We start from the raw sequence: 12611 nt of genomic DNA, 5'->3' as shown, positions 1-12611 counted from the left end.
GGGAGGTGACGTGGGGACGGCTGGCGGGGCGGGCACGTTGTCCCACTACACAGCCCTGACGCTGGTTTGCCTGCCTGTCGGGGGGGATGGGATGGCTAGTCGGCGCGCAGGGATGCTGCTTGACTTCACGGAGTGCCTTGACTTGACTAACCTTGAGGCCACATATGACCCAACGGTTTTTTTTCGGCCTGCCTGGCCGGTCGTGGTGCGTTAGGGTCAGAGTACAGCACAATATTCGTACCAAAGCCCCCCGCACACAAGGTGCGAGCCACACGTGTGGGTGTGGAAGAGTCAAGAGGGGAGGGGGGACAGACAGACAGACAGACAGACAGACGGACAGACGGACAGAGGGCTCGAAGAAGAGGTTTCCCACTCCTCCCCACGAGAGCAAAGTTGGCTAAACTTTGCGCTTTTTAGTGCGTGCAGAACGAGGGGTGCCGGGTGAGTACGAGACGGAGGCTGGGCCGGGAGCAATTACTAGTTGACTCGGCCCTGCCCGGCCCGGCCCGGCCCGGCCCGGCCCGGCCCGGCCCGGCCCGGCGCCCCGCCGTGGCGCGCCACTCTCTGCAGTGCGACTGCTGCCACGCCCCGCCACTTTCTTGGAGACTCGCGCGACTCGGACTGGCCCGCTGCTGTTCGCCAACTCCCATCAGTCAAGCTGCCCCCTCCTCGGCGCCACGCCGCGCAACGCCCCTTTTCCCTTCTCTGTCTCCACATTAATTAATACTTCATCACAAGTTGACGTGACCTGATACGGCCCGAACTCGAGCTATCACTTGCTTCATAACGCCCAAGCGAGTGTGTCTCCTTCATCTAGGGCCGTCCTTTCACCCTTGATAGTGCTCACTCAATCAATGTAGTCTGCGCTGTGTTGTCGCTGCCCCACCTACTGCCTCCCTCACACACCCAATGCATAAAAACTTAGGCGTGCGGATGCTCGCGGACGCGTCCGGTAAGGGGGGGGGGGGGGGGTTACTAACCCGAGAGGGAGGGAAGGAACACCGCTCCTAGCAAGAGATTCCCTCTAGTCTCGAGCAACTCGAGCGAGGAGCGTCTTGGACCAGACTGGTCCACAATCTTTTCTTCATATTTGAGTCTAATGTATTGTTTCTTGTTATAGTTTGCGCGCCGGGGAAGTACAAGCACGGCACCGGGGACGACCGGTGTCAGCTCTGTCCGGAGCACAGCAAGGCTCCGGACTATGGCTTCTCCGAGTGTAGGTGCAATGGAGGCTACTACCGTGCTCCTAGCGATCCGAAGAGTATGCCATGCACTCGTGAGTACCCTATCTCCAACATAATAAATGAATTATTATTATTTAAAATGAGGTATGATGCCAGAATCTTTGAGAACACCACAAACCTAGCACTAAAATTTTATGATTTCTTTTTTTTTATATATAATAAAAAAATCACATGGCCTGCAAAATTTTGAGAATTGTCCCCAAAATGAAAATTGCTTTGTTTTTAATTCCTTTTAAAACTTCTATGCCCTTCCTTTGTTTTTCTAGTGTAATAAATCTTGTATTTATCTGGCATCTCTTCTCTCATCTTTGTCATACCACACTGTCAAGTAGTTATAGATCAAATGTGATAACGCTCTTTCCATCCCTGTTCTCTTAGAACCACCCTCAGCTCCACAAAACCTGACAGTAAACTTTGTTGACCAGTCAACTGTTATTCTGTCATGGTCAGTGCCACATTTCTTAGGTGGCAGGTCAGACACCATGTATAGAGTTGCTTGTGATACATGTGGCAATAGTGTATCCTATATTCCTAATTCGGTATGTGTTTGTTTTTTGTTTGTTTAATCATATTTGGTTAATTGCCTGTGAATAAACATAAATATTATCTACCTGTCTATTTAATTTCAGGATGTTTTCAATGACACAAAGGTGACCATCACCGGTCTCAACCCAGTTACCCAGTATCGATTCAAAGTATTTGCAGAGAATGGTGTGACAGAACTTGTTGGGGAAAGTGACTTTGTTGATATCACGGTTACCACAGAAGCATCTGTCACTTCATCCGTGACAAATGTTAGAGTAACCAGTGTTAAATCAACTGAACTATCACTTGCGTGGGATGCTCCTTTAACTAATGAAGCAACTGACAATGAAGGAGATACTGTGGAAGTCTACGAGGTAAAGAAAAGAGTTTGAGAAGTTATTTTACCTCATGTACAACATGTTCTATCAAATTTATAATTGGCCTATTTTGTTGCAGGTTCGTTGCCATCCTCGAAATAGTGATAATAATGCTACCAGCCAACTCACTAAGGAAAACCATGTAACAATCACTGGACTACGCCAACGCACAGAGTATGGTTTTGCTGTACGAGCAAAAACTACTCATGGTTGGGGAGATTTTAGTCCCACAATATTTAAGACAACAGGACAAGTTTTAGGTAATATTAAATTTAAGAATTTAATGCTGAAACAAAATACCGCTCTGTTTACTTAACATTAAGTCTCCTTTTTATCATTTATTACAGCCTATGTTGGTGATGATGATAACATGCAAGTTCGAATTATTGCTGGAGCAACAGTTGCTGTTGTAGTTTTATTGGTCATCATCATTATAATGACAGTTCTGTTTTTGAGGAGGTATGAGTTCTTTTTAATATTTTTTTGAGAGGGACGGGGGGTGGACAATTTTGCAATATGTACAGATAAAAATTAATCTGACTTTACTTTTACTCTGTCCATAGCAGAGGCAGTGATGAATGTAACAAGAAACAACCCAGTGATTGTGATACACTTGAATACCGTAATGGTGAAGGTTTGTATTCTGTTTTTCCCTTTGATTTTCTCTTAACAATTGTCTGTCTTTATCTATCTATTCACCAAAACATTCTGCCTTAGAACTATCATAAAATCGGTAAACATTTTTCTTGTCAGATATCATGAAATGTTAACTGTCCAGAAAATACATTCATTTCCTTTAATAGATGTGTGCTTTAGAATATAAATTCAGTAAAATTTTGAAAAAAAATTCAAAGTTGATCGATATCTTTACTTCAATATCTCTATATTCTCTATTTTTCTTCTTTTTCATGCAATCTTCCACGATCAGGACTAGTTGTCACATACAGTAAGTTCTTTATATTTCTATCATGTGATTGTGAACATGAGAGAAAATGCATGAATGTAGATCAGAGCTCTCTTTTTGCATGGAGCATGAAATTTTTTTTTTCTGGCATAATGTAATAGCTTACTTCATTTCTTAGGGAGTATTTCTCTTTATCATTTAACCCATGCCTTGACTACCTCGTAGTCATACTGCACTCCATGAGTAATAGATTATTTTTGATAGTTCCATACTGACCCCTACTGGGTTACAAACATTGTCATTGTTTGGGTCATGTATACCTAAGTTTAGAGTAGTGTGTATTTTCCCCTGATTTTAAATAGATTTGTATAAGTGATACTAGTGACATGGTCGTAGTTGTGTAGTTTCTGCTTTCCCATTCTTTTACTGTATTTTTTTATCTGCTTCTTTTCTTTAATTTTGGCTTTATTTTATTATTTCAGTGCATTGCAATATGGATAATCCCCCCATTGTAACAACCCATACCAATGGAAGTAAGTGCTTGAATTCTAAATTAAATTATAAGTAGCTCTCCTATTATTAACCGTAGCCATATAAATGTCAAAAGAACTCATTTGCCTGCTCTAGTGTAAAACCCTATAAATTTGTTTATTTACATTGACTTTGGCAAGATGCATGTCTATCAATTTTCCAAAAATAAAAATATGATTTACCTTAATTTTTTTCAAATCTCCTAACCTTGACAATTTTATTTTTAATTTAAAGGGTTAAGTTTCTTGAAAGCCCTGCTTTGCATACTGCACCAAAACCCTGTTCTAAATGCACATCTCCTTGCCTGCAGTGACAACGCCTCTCTTCACACAAGTGGGGCCGTCATCTCGGACATACATCGACCCCCACACTTATGAAGACCCCAACCAGGCTGTACGCGAATTCGCACGTGAAATTGACGCATCCTGTATAACCATCGAAGCCATTATAGGTATGTAGCTCACAAAATCCTCTAGTCTTTTACTTCACTGCATCATAAGTCTGTTGAGAAGAAAAGTTAGAGTACTGTATTGACTAGTCATGTACTCAGATTTAGCATATTCCCATTTTCTCTGGAAACCCAAGTGTGTACTTGAATGCAGAATATTCTGCATACCTACGTGTATGCAGAATATTCTGCATACCTACGTGTATGCAGAATATTCTGTGTACTTGGCAAGTACACAGAATATTGTGTGTACATGGTCAAGTACACAGAATATTGTGTGTGCTTGGTCAAGTACACACTAAAACCTCCATACATTTATGTAGGAGACTTAGTGTGTACTTGACCAAGTACACACAATATTCTGTGTACTTGACCAAGTACACACAATATTCTGTGTACTTTCCAAGAACACACAATATTCTGTGTACTTGCCAAGTACACAGAATATTCTGCATTCAAGTACACACTTGGGTTTCCAGAGTTATCATTATTCAATCTGGCTCCAGCTGCTTGTATCGTCATTGATTCTTTATCTCAATTCTAAACTGATTTATTTTTGTTTCAGGTGGTGGTGAATTTGGTGATGTGTGCAGGGGAAAACTCAAGTTGCCGCCAGATGGGCGCTTAGAAATAGATGTTGCTATTAAAACATTAAAGCCAGGAAGCTCAGATAAAGCAAGAAATGACTTCCTAACTGAAGCATCTATTATGGGTCAATTTGAGCACCCAAATGTAATATTCTTACAAGGTGTTGTCACCAAAAGCAATCCCGTTATGATAATAACAGAGTACATGGAAAACGGGTCTCTTGACACTTTTCTTAGGGTAAATAAGTTGAAATACCACCATTCTATTTTCATGATAGAAGAAGTTCTTCTTTGTTAAAAACTAGAGCTTATTAAAGCACAACAGTAAAGAAACATCTTTCTTTTCAGGCAAATGATGGAAAATTCCAAGTTTTACAACTAGTTGGAATGTTAAGAGGTATAGCCTCTGGTATGCAATATTTGTCAGAAATGAACTATGTACATCGAGATCTTGCTGCACGAAATGTGTTGGTAAATGCACAATTAGTCTGCAAAATTGCTGATTTTGGATTAAGCAGAGAAATGGAGAGTGCCACTGAAGGGGCATACACAACAAGGGTAGGACATTTACTCATAGCAAAAACCAATAGTGCCATGGAAGTTTGATCAGTAATACTAACATGTGTTTTTATTCTACATTTAGGGTGGTAAAATACCTGTGAGATGGACAGCTCCAGAGGCAATAGCTTTCAGAAAGTTCACTTCAGCATCAGATGTCTGGTCATTTGGCATTGTCTGCTGGGAGGTGATGTCATATGGTGAGCGCCCATATTGGAATTGGAGCAATCAAGATGTCATCAAGTCTATTGAGAAAGGGTACAGGTATGTTACAGAATTTTTTTCATGGGTATTTTACCATAACATATATTTGGCTTGATGAACTCTTTTAACACATTCATCTTTAATTTGGTAGATTACCAGCGCCAATGGACTGTCCAGAAGCTATTTATCAGCTCATGCTGGACTGCTGGCAGAAGGAAAGAACGCATAGACCTACGTTTGAGTCTATTGTGAAAACACTGGATAAACTTATACGATGTCCTGACACCTTACGAAAGATTGCCCAAAACAGGTAATTTTGTTCTTTTTTTTTCTTTTGCTTTGTTTGTTCTTTTGTCCAACGGTTAAATTGAAAGAGAATTCTATCATCTATATTAAGTTAGCTAAACCTATCAAACTAGTGCATAAATGTCTAAATAATAAGTGTTGCACTTGCTTTTTTTAAAATTTTGTACCACTTGCCTCATGTACCTCTCTCTCTCTCTCTTTCTCCTTTCGTTTTGTGAGTCAGTTGAATTTATCTGGATTCACCTGCACCACTTACCTTTTCAGGCTTCTTTTTCTAACTTTTGTGTTATATCTATATCTTTGAAAGAGTCTCATTTTGCGATCTTTAACTAATTTTTTTAATTAAATTTGTTATCATTGAAACAATTTGGAAAGGGAGGCTGAGATTTTATTTAAGACATTGACATGGAAACTAAGAGTGCAGTAATTATTGTTAATGAAAAAAGCAATCTTCATTATTTTGAAAGGTTTGATTTTGGAAATTACAGTCTCCCTTCTAGCTAGGTTCAAAATATAGCATCCTTGTGCAATTCTCTTAACTTTTTGTATTTCTCACACTAATGAAACCTTGCTCTTGGGCAAAAGTAGCTTCCTTCTCTGCTTAGCTCTAACTAACACTGCTGATTGATTTATGTATCTTTGTATGCTGTTTTGTGCTGCTTTTGTCTTGCATTAATTTTATGAACACTGTAAATAACTTGGCATGTCTATTTCATATTAAGGCATCAGAGGCCAAATCTAAACCAATGCCAATAATGAGAATGAGAGTTCTAAAGTCTTTGCTCTTATCCAATATTTAAAAAATTTTGCTTTTGTGAATTAGTTGTTTGTCTAGAGTTTATTGTGACCTTTATTTTTATTTTACCTAACATCTGAAATATTTTGCTTAATTCTGTGAATGTGTTTTTATGGTGGTGGAAAGGAGAGAGTGGGGCTGTGGTTTTCAAATTAAAACTCAAAAGCAAATCACGCAGATAGCTTTCAGTGTATGCATTTTAAATTCATTTACAAATTGAATTTAGAAGTCATTCCTTATAGTCTCACGACTTTTGTTTTAAGTTTTTTTAAGTGTTAGATTTACATGAATCGGATACATTTTTCTAGTATGACTTGATTTTAATTTGGGGTTATTTTTTTTTTCCGTTTCTGGATCATGGCAGACGACCGCCCCTGCATAATCCCTACTACACACATGTGGCCTTTAGACCACCAGAGTGGGTGCAGTTTAACCACTTGGGTTAGGGTGGGTGATGGTGCCAGATCACAATGTCGCCCAGCAAGGTACGGAAGCTTATATTTTCTTTGGTTTTCCCCTCCCCCCTCCCTTCTTACTATTCCCCACAAATTCTCACAAATTAAGCATGTTTTCTATGGTGGCAGTGTAGTTAAAAATGAAACCCCTAAAATTTTAGCTAAAAATTCTATTGTGCATATGAAGGTTCATTCTCATATTATAGAGTAGATTTCCCTTTAGTTTAATTTTTATAGTGGCCTTAACATGATTGATATTTTCAAAAAATAATTATATACTTTGTCCGTATGGCCACACAGTTTGTTTTTTTTTACTCTGTTTTACATTGATACATTAATAATATTGGTGTGTCGTGCCAATTACTCATTTATTTGACCTTTTCTGTTTGAGCTGCTTTCACCTGCATGATAAAAACAGAAACAGCTTGCATGATCTGTCTCTAATGAATCTTGAGCTGCTTAGTTATCCATTCATCTGCCTCTCAGTTTGTCCTAATTATCACTAAACCGGGATTAAGTTGTGTGAAACCAAAGCTGATGCCAATACACCATACAATATCTTTGTTGGTCATTTACTTGAAGAGCTTTTGCTTCACAAAACCCAATCTAGCTTAAAAGCCACAAGAGATCATGTTGAGTCTTCTAAGAATCATCTTGACATGTATCATTTGATCCTTTTTGTAGACTTTTATTTCCGGTATGTCGTAACTTCAGACTTCAGATTAATGTGATCTCATTACGCTTTCATGACATTTTTATAGTCCTTCCTTGGAATGCAATCTACCCTCAAACCAACCATTCAATTTCTATTCTCATTCTCATGTACTGTTAATCTCTTCTGTTTCAGGACTGTCAATCCTCTAGCACCTGATGCACCAGATATGACACAGTTCACAACTGTGGAAGAATGGCTCAACTCTATTAAAATGACTCGTTATTTAGAAAACTTTGAACGTGCGGGTATTACAAGCATGGATGCTGTAGTGCGTGTAACAGTGAAAGAACTTACAGCCCTTGGCATTACTCTTGTTGGACATCAAAAGAAGATAATGAACAGTGTTCAAGCTATGCGTGCACAGATCTCAGCGAATTTGTCTGAGGGTTTCCTGGTGTAACTAGGAGCACTTCTCATGGACATAAATTGCCAATAAGTGGTGCTCAAGATTCATCAGAACTGTGAAAACAAGCCTAGTGTTCAGTGTTTGTAAAGTCTGATTGCTTTCATTGTAACTCACTTTTTTGTGAAGAAAGCATTTATTAAAAATCAAGGAATTAGACAATGAGGTTTTATACTTTCAGTGTTAAAACTTAATGGGTTATTTACTTTTTCTCTGGAGAGCAGTAAAGATTGTTTTTAAATCTTAAATTGTTAATATATCAATGTGTTACTGCAACACATTTCAAAAACACATTCGTCCACGCACTTCAAATTGTTAACTATAATACTTGTTTTTTGTCTAGTTTTTTTTTTTTTTACTTTTTTTTGAACAAATATTGAACCAAGTATTTAAAAATATGTTTGGAAACTCAGTGTGAAAATGCTCTGCGTACCCCTAATAATTTCATTAAAGGTAAAAAAAATATGTCAAACTCGCATTTGCTGGACAGATTTTTTTTGTTTTCCCTACACTAGTAGGGAGAAGATACCCCTGTACTTTGTTGTACATTTGTAAAAATTATTACCGATTCCAGTGGATGGGCGCTATTGTTTAAATGTTGCCAAATGAAATAGGTGAATTGAATTATATTTCCATGCATAAATACTATGCTAGGAATCTTGTGATGTTAAAGTTTAATTATAGCCATGGAACAAGTCAATGCTTTGTAATTTCAATTATTGTTTGTATTATGTGAAAAAATGTAAATTTTAAATGAGGTTCATTGTAATTATTATTTATAAGTTTGCCAGAACGTAGGTGGATTTGGCTTTGCCTTTATTGGAAGTTTCTGTCTACCTTTCTCCCATCCTTGTCCTCTTTTTCTGTTTTCCTTCACTCTATGAAAATAATGTTTTAACTATGTAGTAATTTGTCATTGTTCTTATCTTTTGTTTCTTGTTTGGTTGATTGTTTTTTGTTGTTTTTTTTCCAAATTTGTGGTAACTTTGTTTAATATTTTAAAATGAAAACAGTTATTGCAATAATATAGGGACTGAATTAAATACAGCACAATTCTGTTATCAAAATTCACTCTGCCCGATTGCTGGAAATCTACCCCCTGGTAGTTTGTTTTGCTTTTCTATTTTCATGCTATGAACAAATGCATCAACAACCTCATTCTCATCTCATTGTATTAATGCCCTCCTGTGTATTGCACAGATTCTCAGAGGTTGTCCCCATAAAACAAATGTGGGCTGGCATTGTTATTCTTCAAACCACAATTCAAATCAATGCTACTTTTCCATAATGCAGTTAAATACATTCAAGTAAACTTTTCGATATTGTTAGCAAACCCATTTTTCATAATGCTTAAACTTGTCAGTTTCAACACAATTTTAGGTTTGAAATATTTTTTTAAGAAAAGCTTGACGAAATTCTACACATTGTGGTTTTGCTGCAACCTTTTGGTTATTTATGAACATATTAAACAGAATTCTCAAATTAATGTGACCTATGATGTTAAATGAGTCATTAGTGACAAAATCTAATAATTTGTTACATGTGATGATTTTTAAACATACCAGGGGTTTAACAATATTTGATCCAAAAGGGAGCTCTCTACAACTCACCCCACTCTCTTGTTATCCCCCAGGTGAGGGGGGCCTCTCTCCTCACATGGGGGAAAACAAGTGGAAGGATGAGGCGGCCGGAGTGAAGAGAGCCCATATTGGGACGGAATTGAATTATCAGACAACTTGAGTTGTCTGTCAATGACCTAAACAACATAGTTAGCCGGATTTGTATTTAGTTTTATTGTAATTTTTGAAATTTTGTTTCCTCCTTTCCATTCCACTAACAGCGATAGGGCTGGGTTCATTTCACATTGTTGTTACAGCTTTGATTGGATTCTTCTCTAGTGCAGACTACGTCATTGATCTTTTCCACTGAAATAAATACGTAGTATTTGTTGAATATTTTTCTCTGTTTCTGGCTGAGAATAGAAAGTGTCAATCTAATTGGGTGTCGTTTTTTTAACTCCCATCACTCTATACAGATAAAAAAGGTATGGTTGACTATGACTTTTACTTGAATTCATGCTGTGATTATATTTTCCATGTAATATTCCTTTTGAAAACAAAACAACAAGTGTTTGACTTGTTATGATAACCATAATTTTTGCAGAAGCTATAACAGCAAGAATACATTGTTAACTTGTCTTATCAGACAAACATTTTCTTATTTATTTTATTTCATTCATCCTAAGCGGCCTCGAGTTTAAAAAGAAATATCTAGCTTTCAGCTGTGTTTCATGCCAAAGGATTTTTGTTGTTATTGTTGTTGTTAGTGCAGTCACTATCTATACTCTTTCATTTCATTTCTTGTTGTTCTAGCTTCTGAGTTTTATTTAACTTGCATGTGGGCTTTTAAATGACTTTCTTCCTTTTTTCTTTTTTTTTTTTTTGTTTCAGCTGAGCGCTTTTGAATGTAAATATGAAGTGTTGCATAAGATAGCTCTCTTACAGTTTGCAAATTTGTTTAATTTATGTCTTGGCTCGTTACTCTTTTTTCTTTCAATTTTATGCAATGCAATAGAAACAGTCTCCTTCTCCATTTATGTTGAAAATACCTAATACTGCAGTTGAATAAATGTAAACAGAACCATCTAATGGGAACCCTAGATCATTGTGATGTCTACGTGACATTTGAGGGATGATCCCTGATCTCATAATTTTTCGTTTATCTATCTAGCATGCCACATACGATTCTCCTGCAATAACTTCCAAATGTTTGAAATTTTTGTTCAGCTTATAAAGTCTCCTGGAGTCCAGTCCATTGCCAATACTAAAGTGGCTTAAACATTTTAAGAATGCAAACACTTTGCCCTTAACTTCTTGTTGATCTAAGTGAGAGAGCAATTCAAAAGTGAATTAATATATTTCAAATCTGAAAGCAGACAACAAAATCATAAATAAAATTTTAAAAACAATAATTTAGAAGGCCAGAGCTCTACATCAGTTCCTATCAGTATTTGTTAAGTTTATATAGTGTTGTGCAATCTACGTCCCTTAGAACAAAAACTGCATCAAATATTTTTAAATTAATTTGTAGACCAAAACACAAAAACCCATGCTCTCTCACACTGTACAAGTCATTGATATCTTTATGTACTTTTATATAAATGACACTGTATTATATCCAGATGGAGGAATCATAGGATGGTGATATTTTCATATCTTAACAGAATTGTATGTTCAAAGCCTACTGAAATCTACCTTACTCTTGTAAATTTTATTATGTAAAATTGTGTACATGGTTAAGACATATATTTCCTTTCATTCCTGAATATAGACTGCCAGAAAAAACTCCTGTGTGCATTATTGTTTCCATTCCTCGGAAATTAACCAGTCTGCTCATATACGTTGAAAACTGTTTTAAATAAATGCTGACAAAACAGCCGTCAACGACACCATAGATTTGACTTGTCCTGTGGAACCGTTACCTGCATCTTTACTCCAAGGCTATGACTGTAAGGAGGCGCGGATTGACCTCGGCCCTGGAGCAGATCGTCATATTTACCTGCTCTGCTGGCCAAGTGTCTTCAGGCGTCGGTCACAGCTTGGATCAAGATGCCTCCGAAAGTTGTGCTCCGTATCGTTCCGTCGTGGCCAAGTCGGTGGCGTCTGGCCCCGGTACGAACCTGGTCACTGGTTCGAATCTCGGCCGGGCGATATTTTTCGTGCTCCGCTGGCCATGACTTTACAGCCGTGCGACACCTGATGTGATGGGCTGGTACTCAAACAGTCGCTGGTTCGAATCTAGTCGGCGGTAAGTTTGCCCCTCTGCCCGCCATATGTTTCGGGTTGTGAGCCACAGCGCAGATAAGCTTCACCCATTCACAAGCCTCAGCATTGGCTCAGTTGGTAGAGCGCGCGTCCAGGACGCGGATGGGTGTCGGTTCGAATACTCATTTTTCCCTATTTAGTAGTTTGCGGCGCGGGCACCAAGGGTTATGACAAAAGACCAGCCGACATGGGGAGGTGGACTTGACCGTCTACTCGTCAGCAACCCCCCCCCCCTCCCCTTGCCAAAAACAACAACAAAATCTTCGCCCCGACCGGGACTCGATCCCAGGGCCGAGGGTGACTTGTGCACCACGCCCTAGCGCGCTCGGCACTCGGCTGTCGGCTCCACTTGCCAGCCGAAAGTACAGAACTCGGTTATGCCGTAGCAGCCGTAGACAAGACTCGTAAAGCAGGACCGAGTTCTGACTTTCCCGCCCATAGAGGCAGGCGACAGCTGAGTGGCGAGCGCGCTGGCGTGTGGTCCGGAACCCGTTGGCTCTGGGGTCGAATCCCAGCCGTGACACTTTTTTCCCGCTCCGCTGATCCGCTCCTTGGTTGTCGCTGACTCCCGAAGACATGATCAACAGAGCGGGAAAAAGTTTTACGGATGGGTTTCGATCCCTGGACTGACAGTTCCCGGACCACACGCCAGCGCGCTCGCCACTCAGCTGCCGCCTGCCTCTGTGGGCGGGAACGTCAGAACCCGGTCCTGCTTTACGAGTCTTGGTCTCCCG

General features: G+C 39.0%; 1 protein-coding gene across 6 annotated transcripts in view; it reads left to right on the top strand.

Annotated features, from left to right (window-relative positions):
* The window catches only part of LOC113204508 (ephrin type-A receptor 4-A), a 172661-nt gene extending 161155 nt beyond the window's left edge, over nucleotides 1-11506 (top strand). The window contains exons 7-20 of one of the 6 annotated variants that reach the window (XM_026419700.2): nucleotides 1121-1276; nucleotides 1623-1783; nucleotides 1874-2143; nucleotides 2226-2406; nucleotides 2494-2605; nucleotides 2713-2780; nucleotides 3075-3092; nucleotides 3533-3583; nucleotides 3892-4032; nucleotides 4595-4854; nucleotides 4965-5174; nucleotides 5260-5438; nucleotides 5530-5688; nucleotides 7783-11506. In XM_026419700.2, the coding sequence (XP_026275485.2) occupies nucleotides 1121-1276; nucleotides 1623-1783; nucleotides 1874-2143; nucleotides 2226-2406; nucleotides 2494-2605; nucleotides 2713-2780; nucleotides 3075-3092; nucleotides 3533-3583; nucleotides 3892-4032; nucleotides 4595-4854; nucleotides 4965-5174; nucleotides 5260-5438; nucleotides 5530-5688; nucleotides 7783-8050 (2234 nt within the window). In that variant the 3' untranslated portion in view covers nucleotides 8051-11506. Of the gene's footprint in view, nucleotides 1-1120; nucleotides 1277-1622; nucleotides 1784-1873; nucleotides 2144-2225; nucleotides 2407-2493; nucleotides 2606-2709; nucleotides 2781-3074; nucleotides 3093-3532; nucleotides 3584-3891; nucleotides 4033-4594; nucleotides 4855-4964; nucleotides 5175-5259; nucleotides 5439-5529; nucleotides 5689-7782 lie in introns of all 6 variants that reach the window. The other 5 variants (XM_026419699.2, XM_026419702.2, XM_052264728.1 and 2 more) reach the window with 5 other exon arrangements.
* Nucleotides 11507-12611: the final 1105 nt, after the last annotated feature.

This window comes from Frankliniella occidentalis, unplaced genomic scaffold (assembly GCF_000697945.3).
Source record: "Frankliniella occidentalis isolate FOCC.00 unplaced genomic scaffold, Focc_3.1 Scaffold21, whole genome shotgun sequence".
Lineage (NCBI taxonomy): Eukaryota > Metazoa > Arthropoda > Insecta > Thysanoptera > Thripidae > Frankliniella > Frankliniella occidentalis.
The sequence above is the reverse complement of the archived record's forward strand: the minus strand, read 5'-3'. Positions and strand labels throughout refer to the sequence as shown.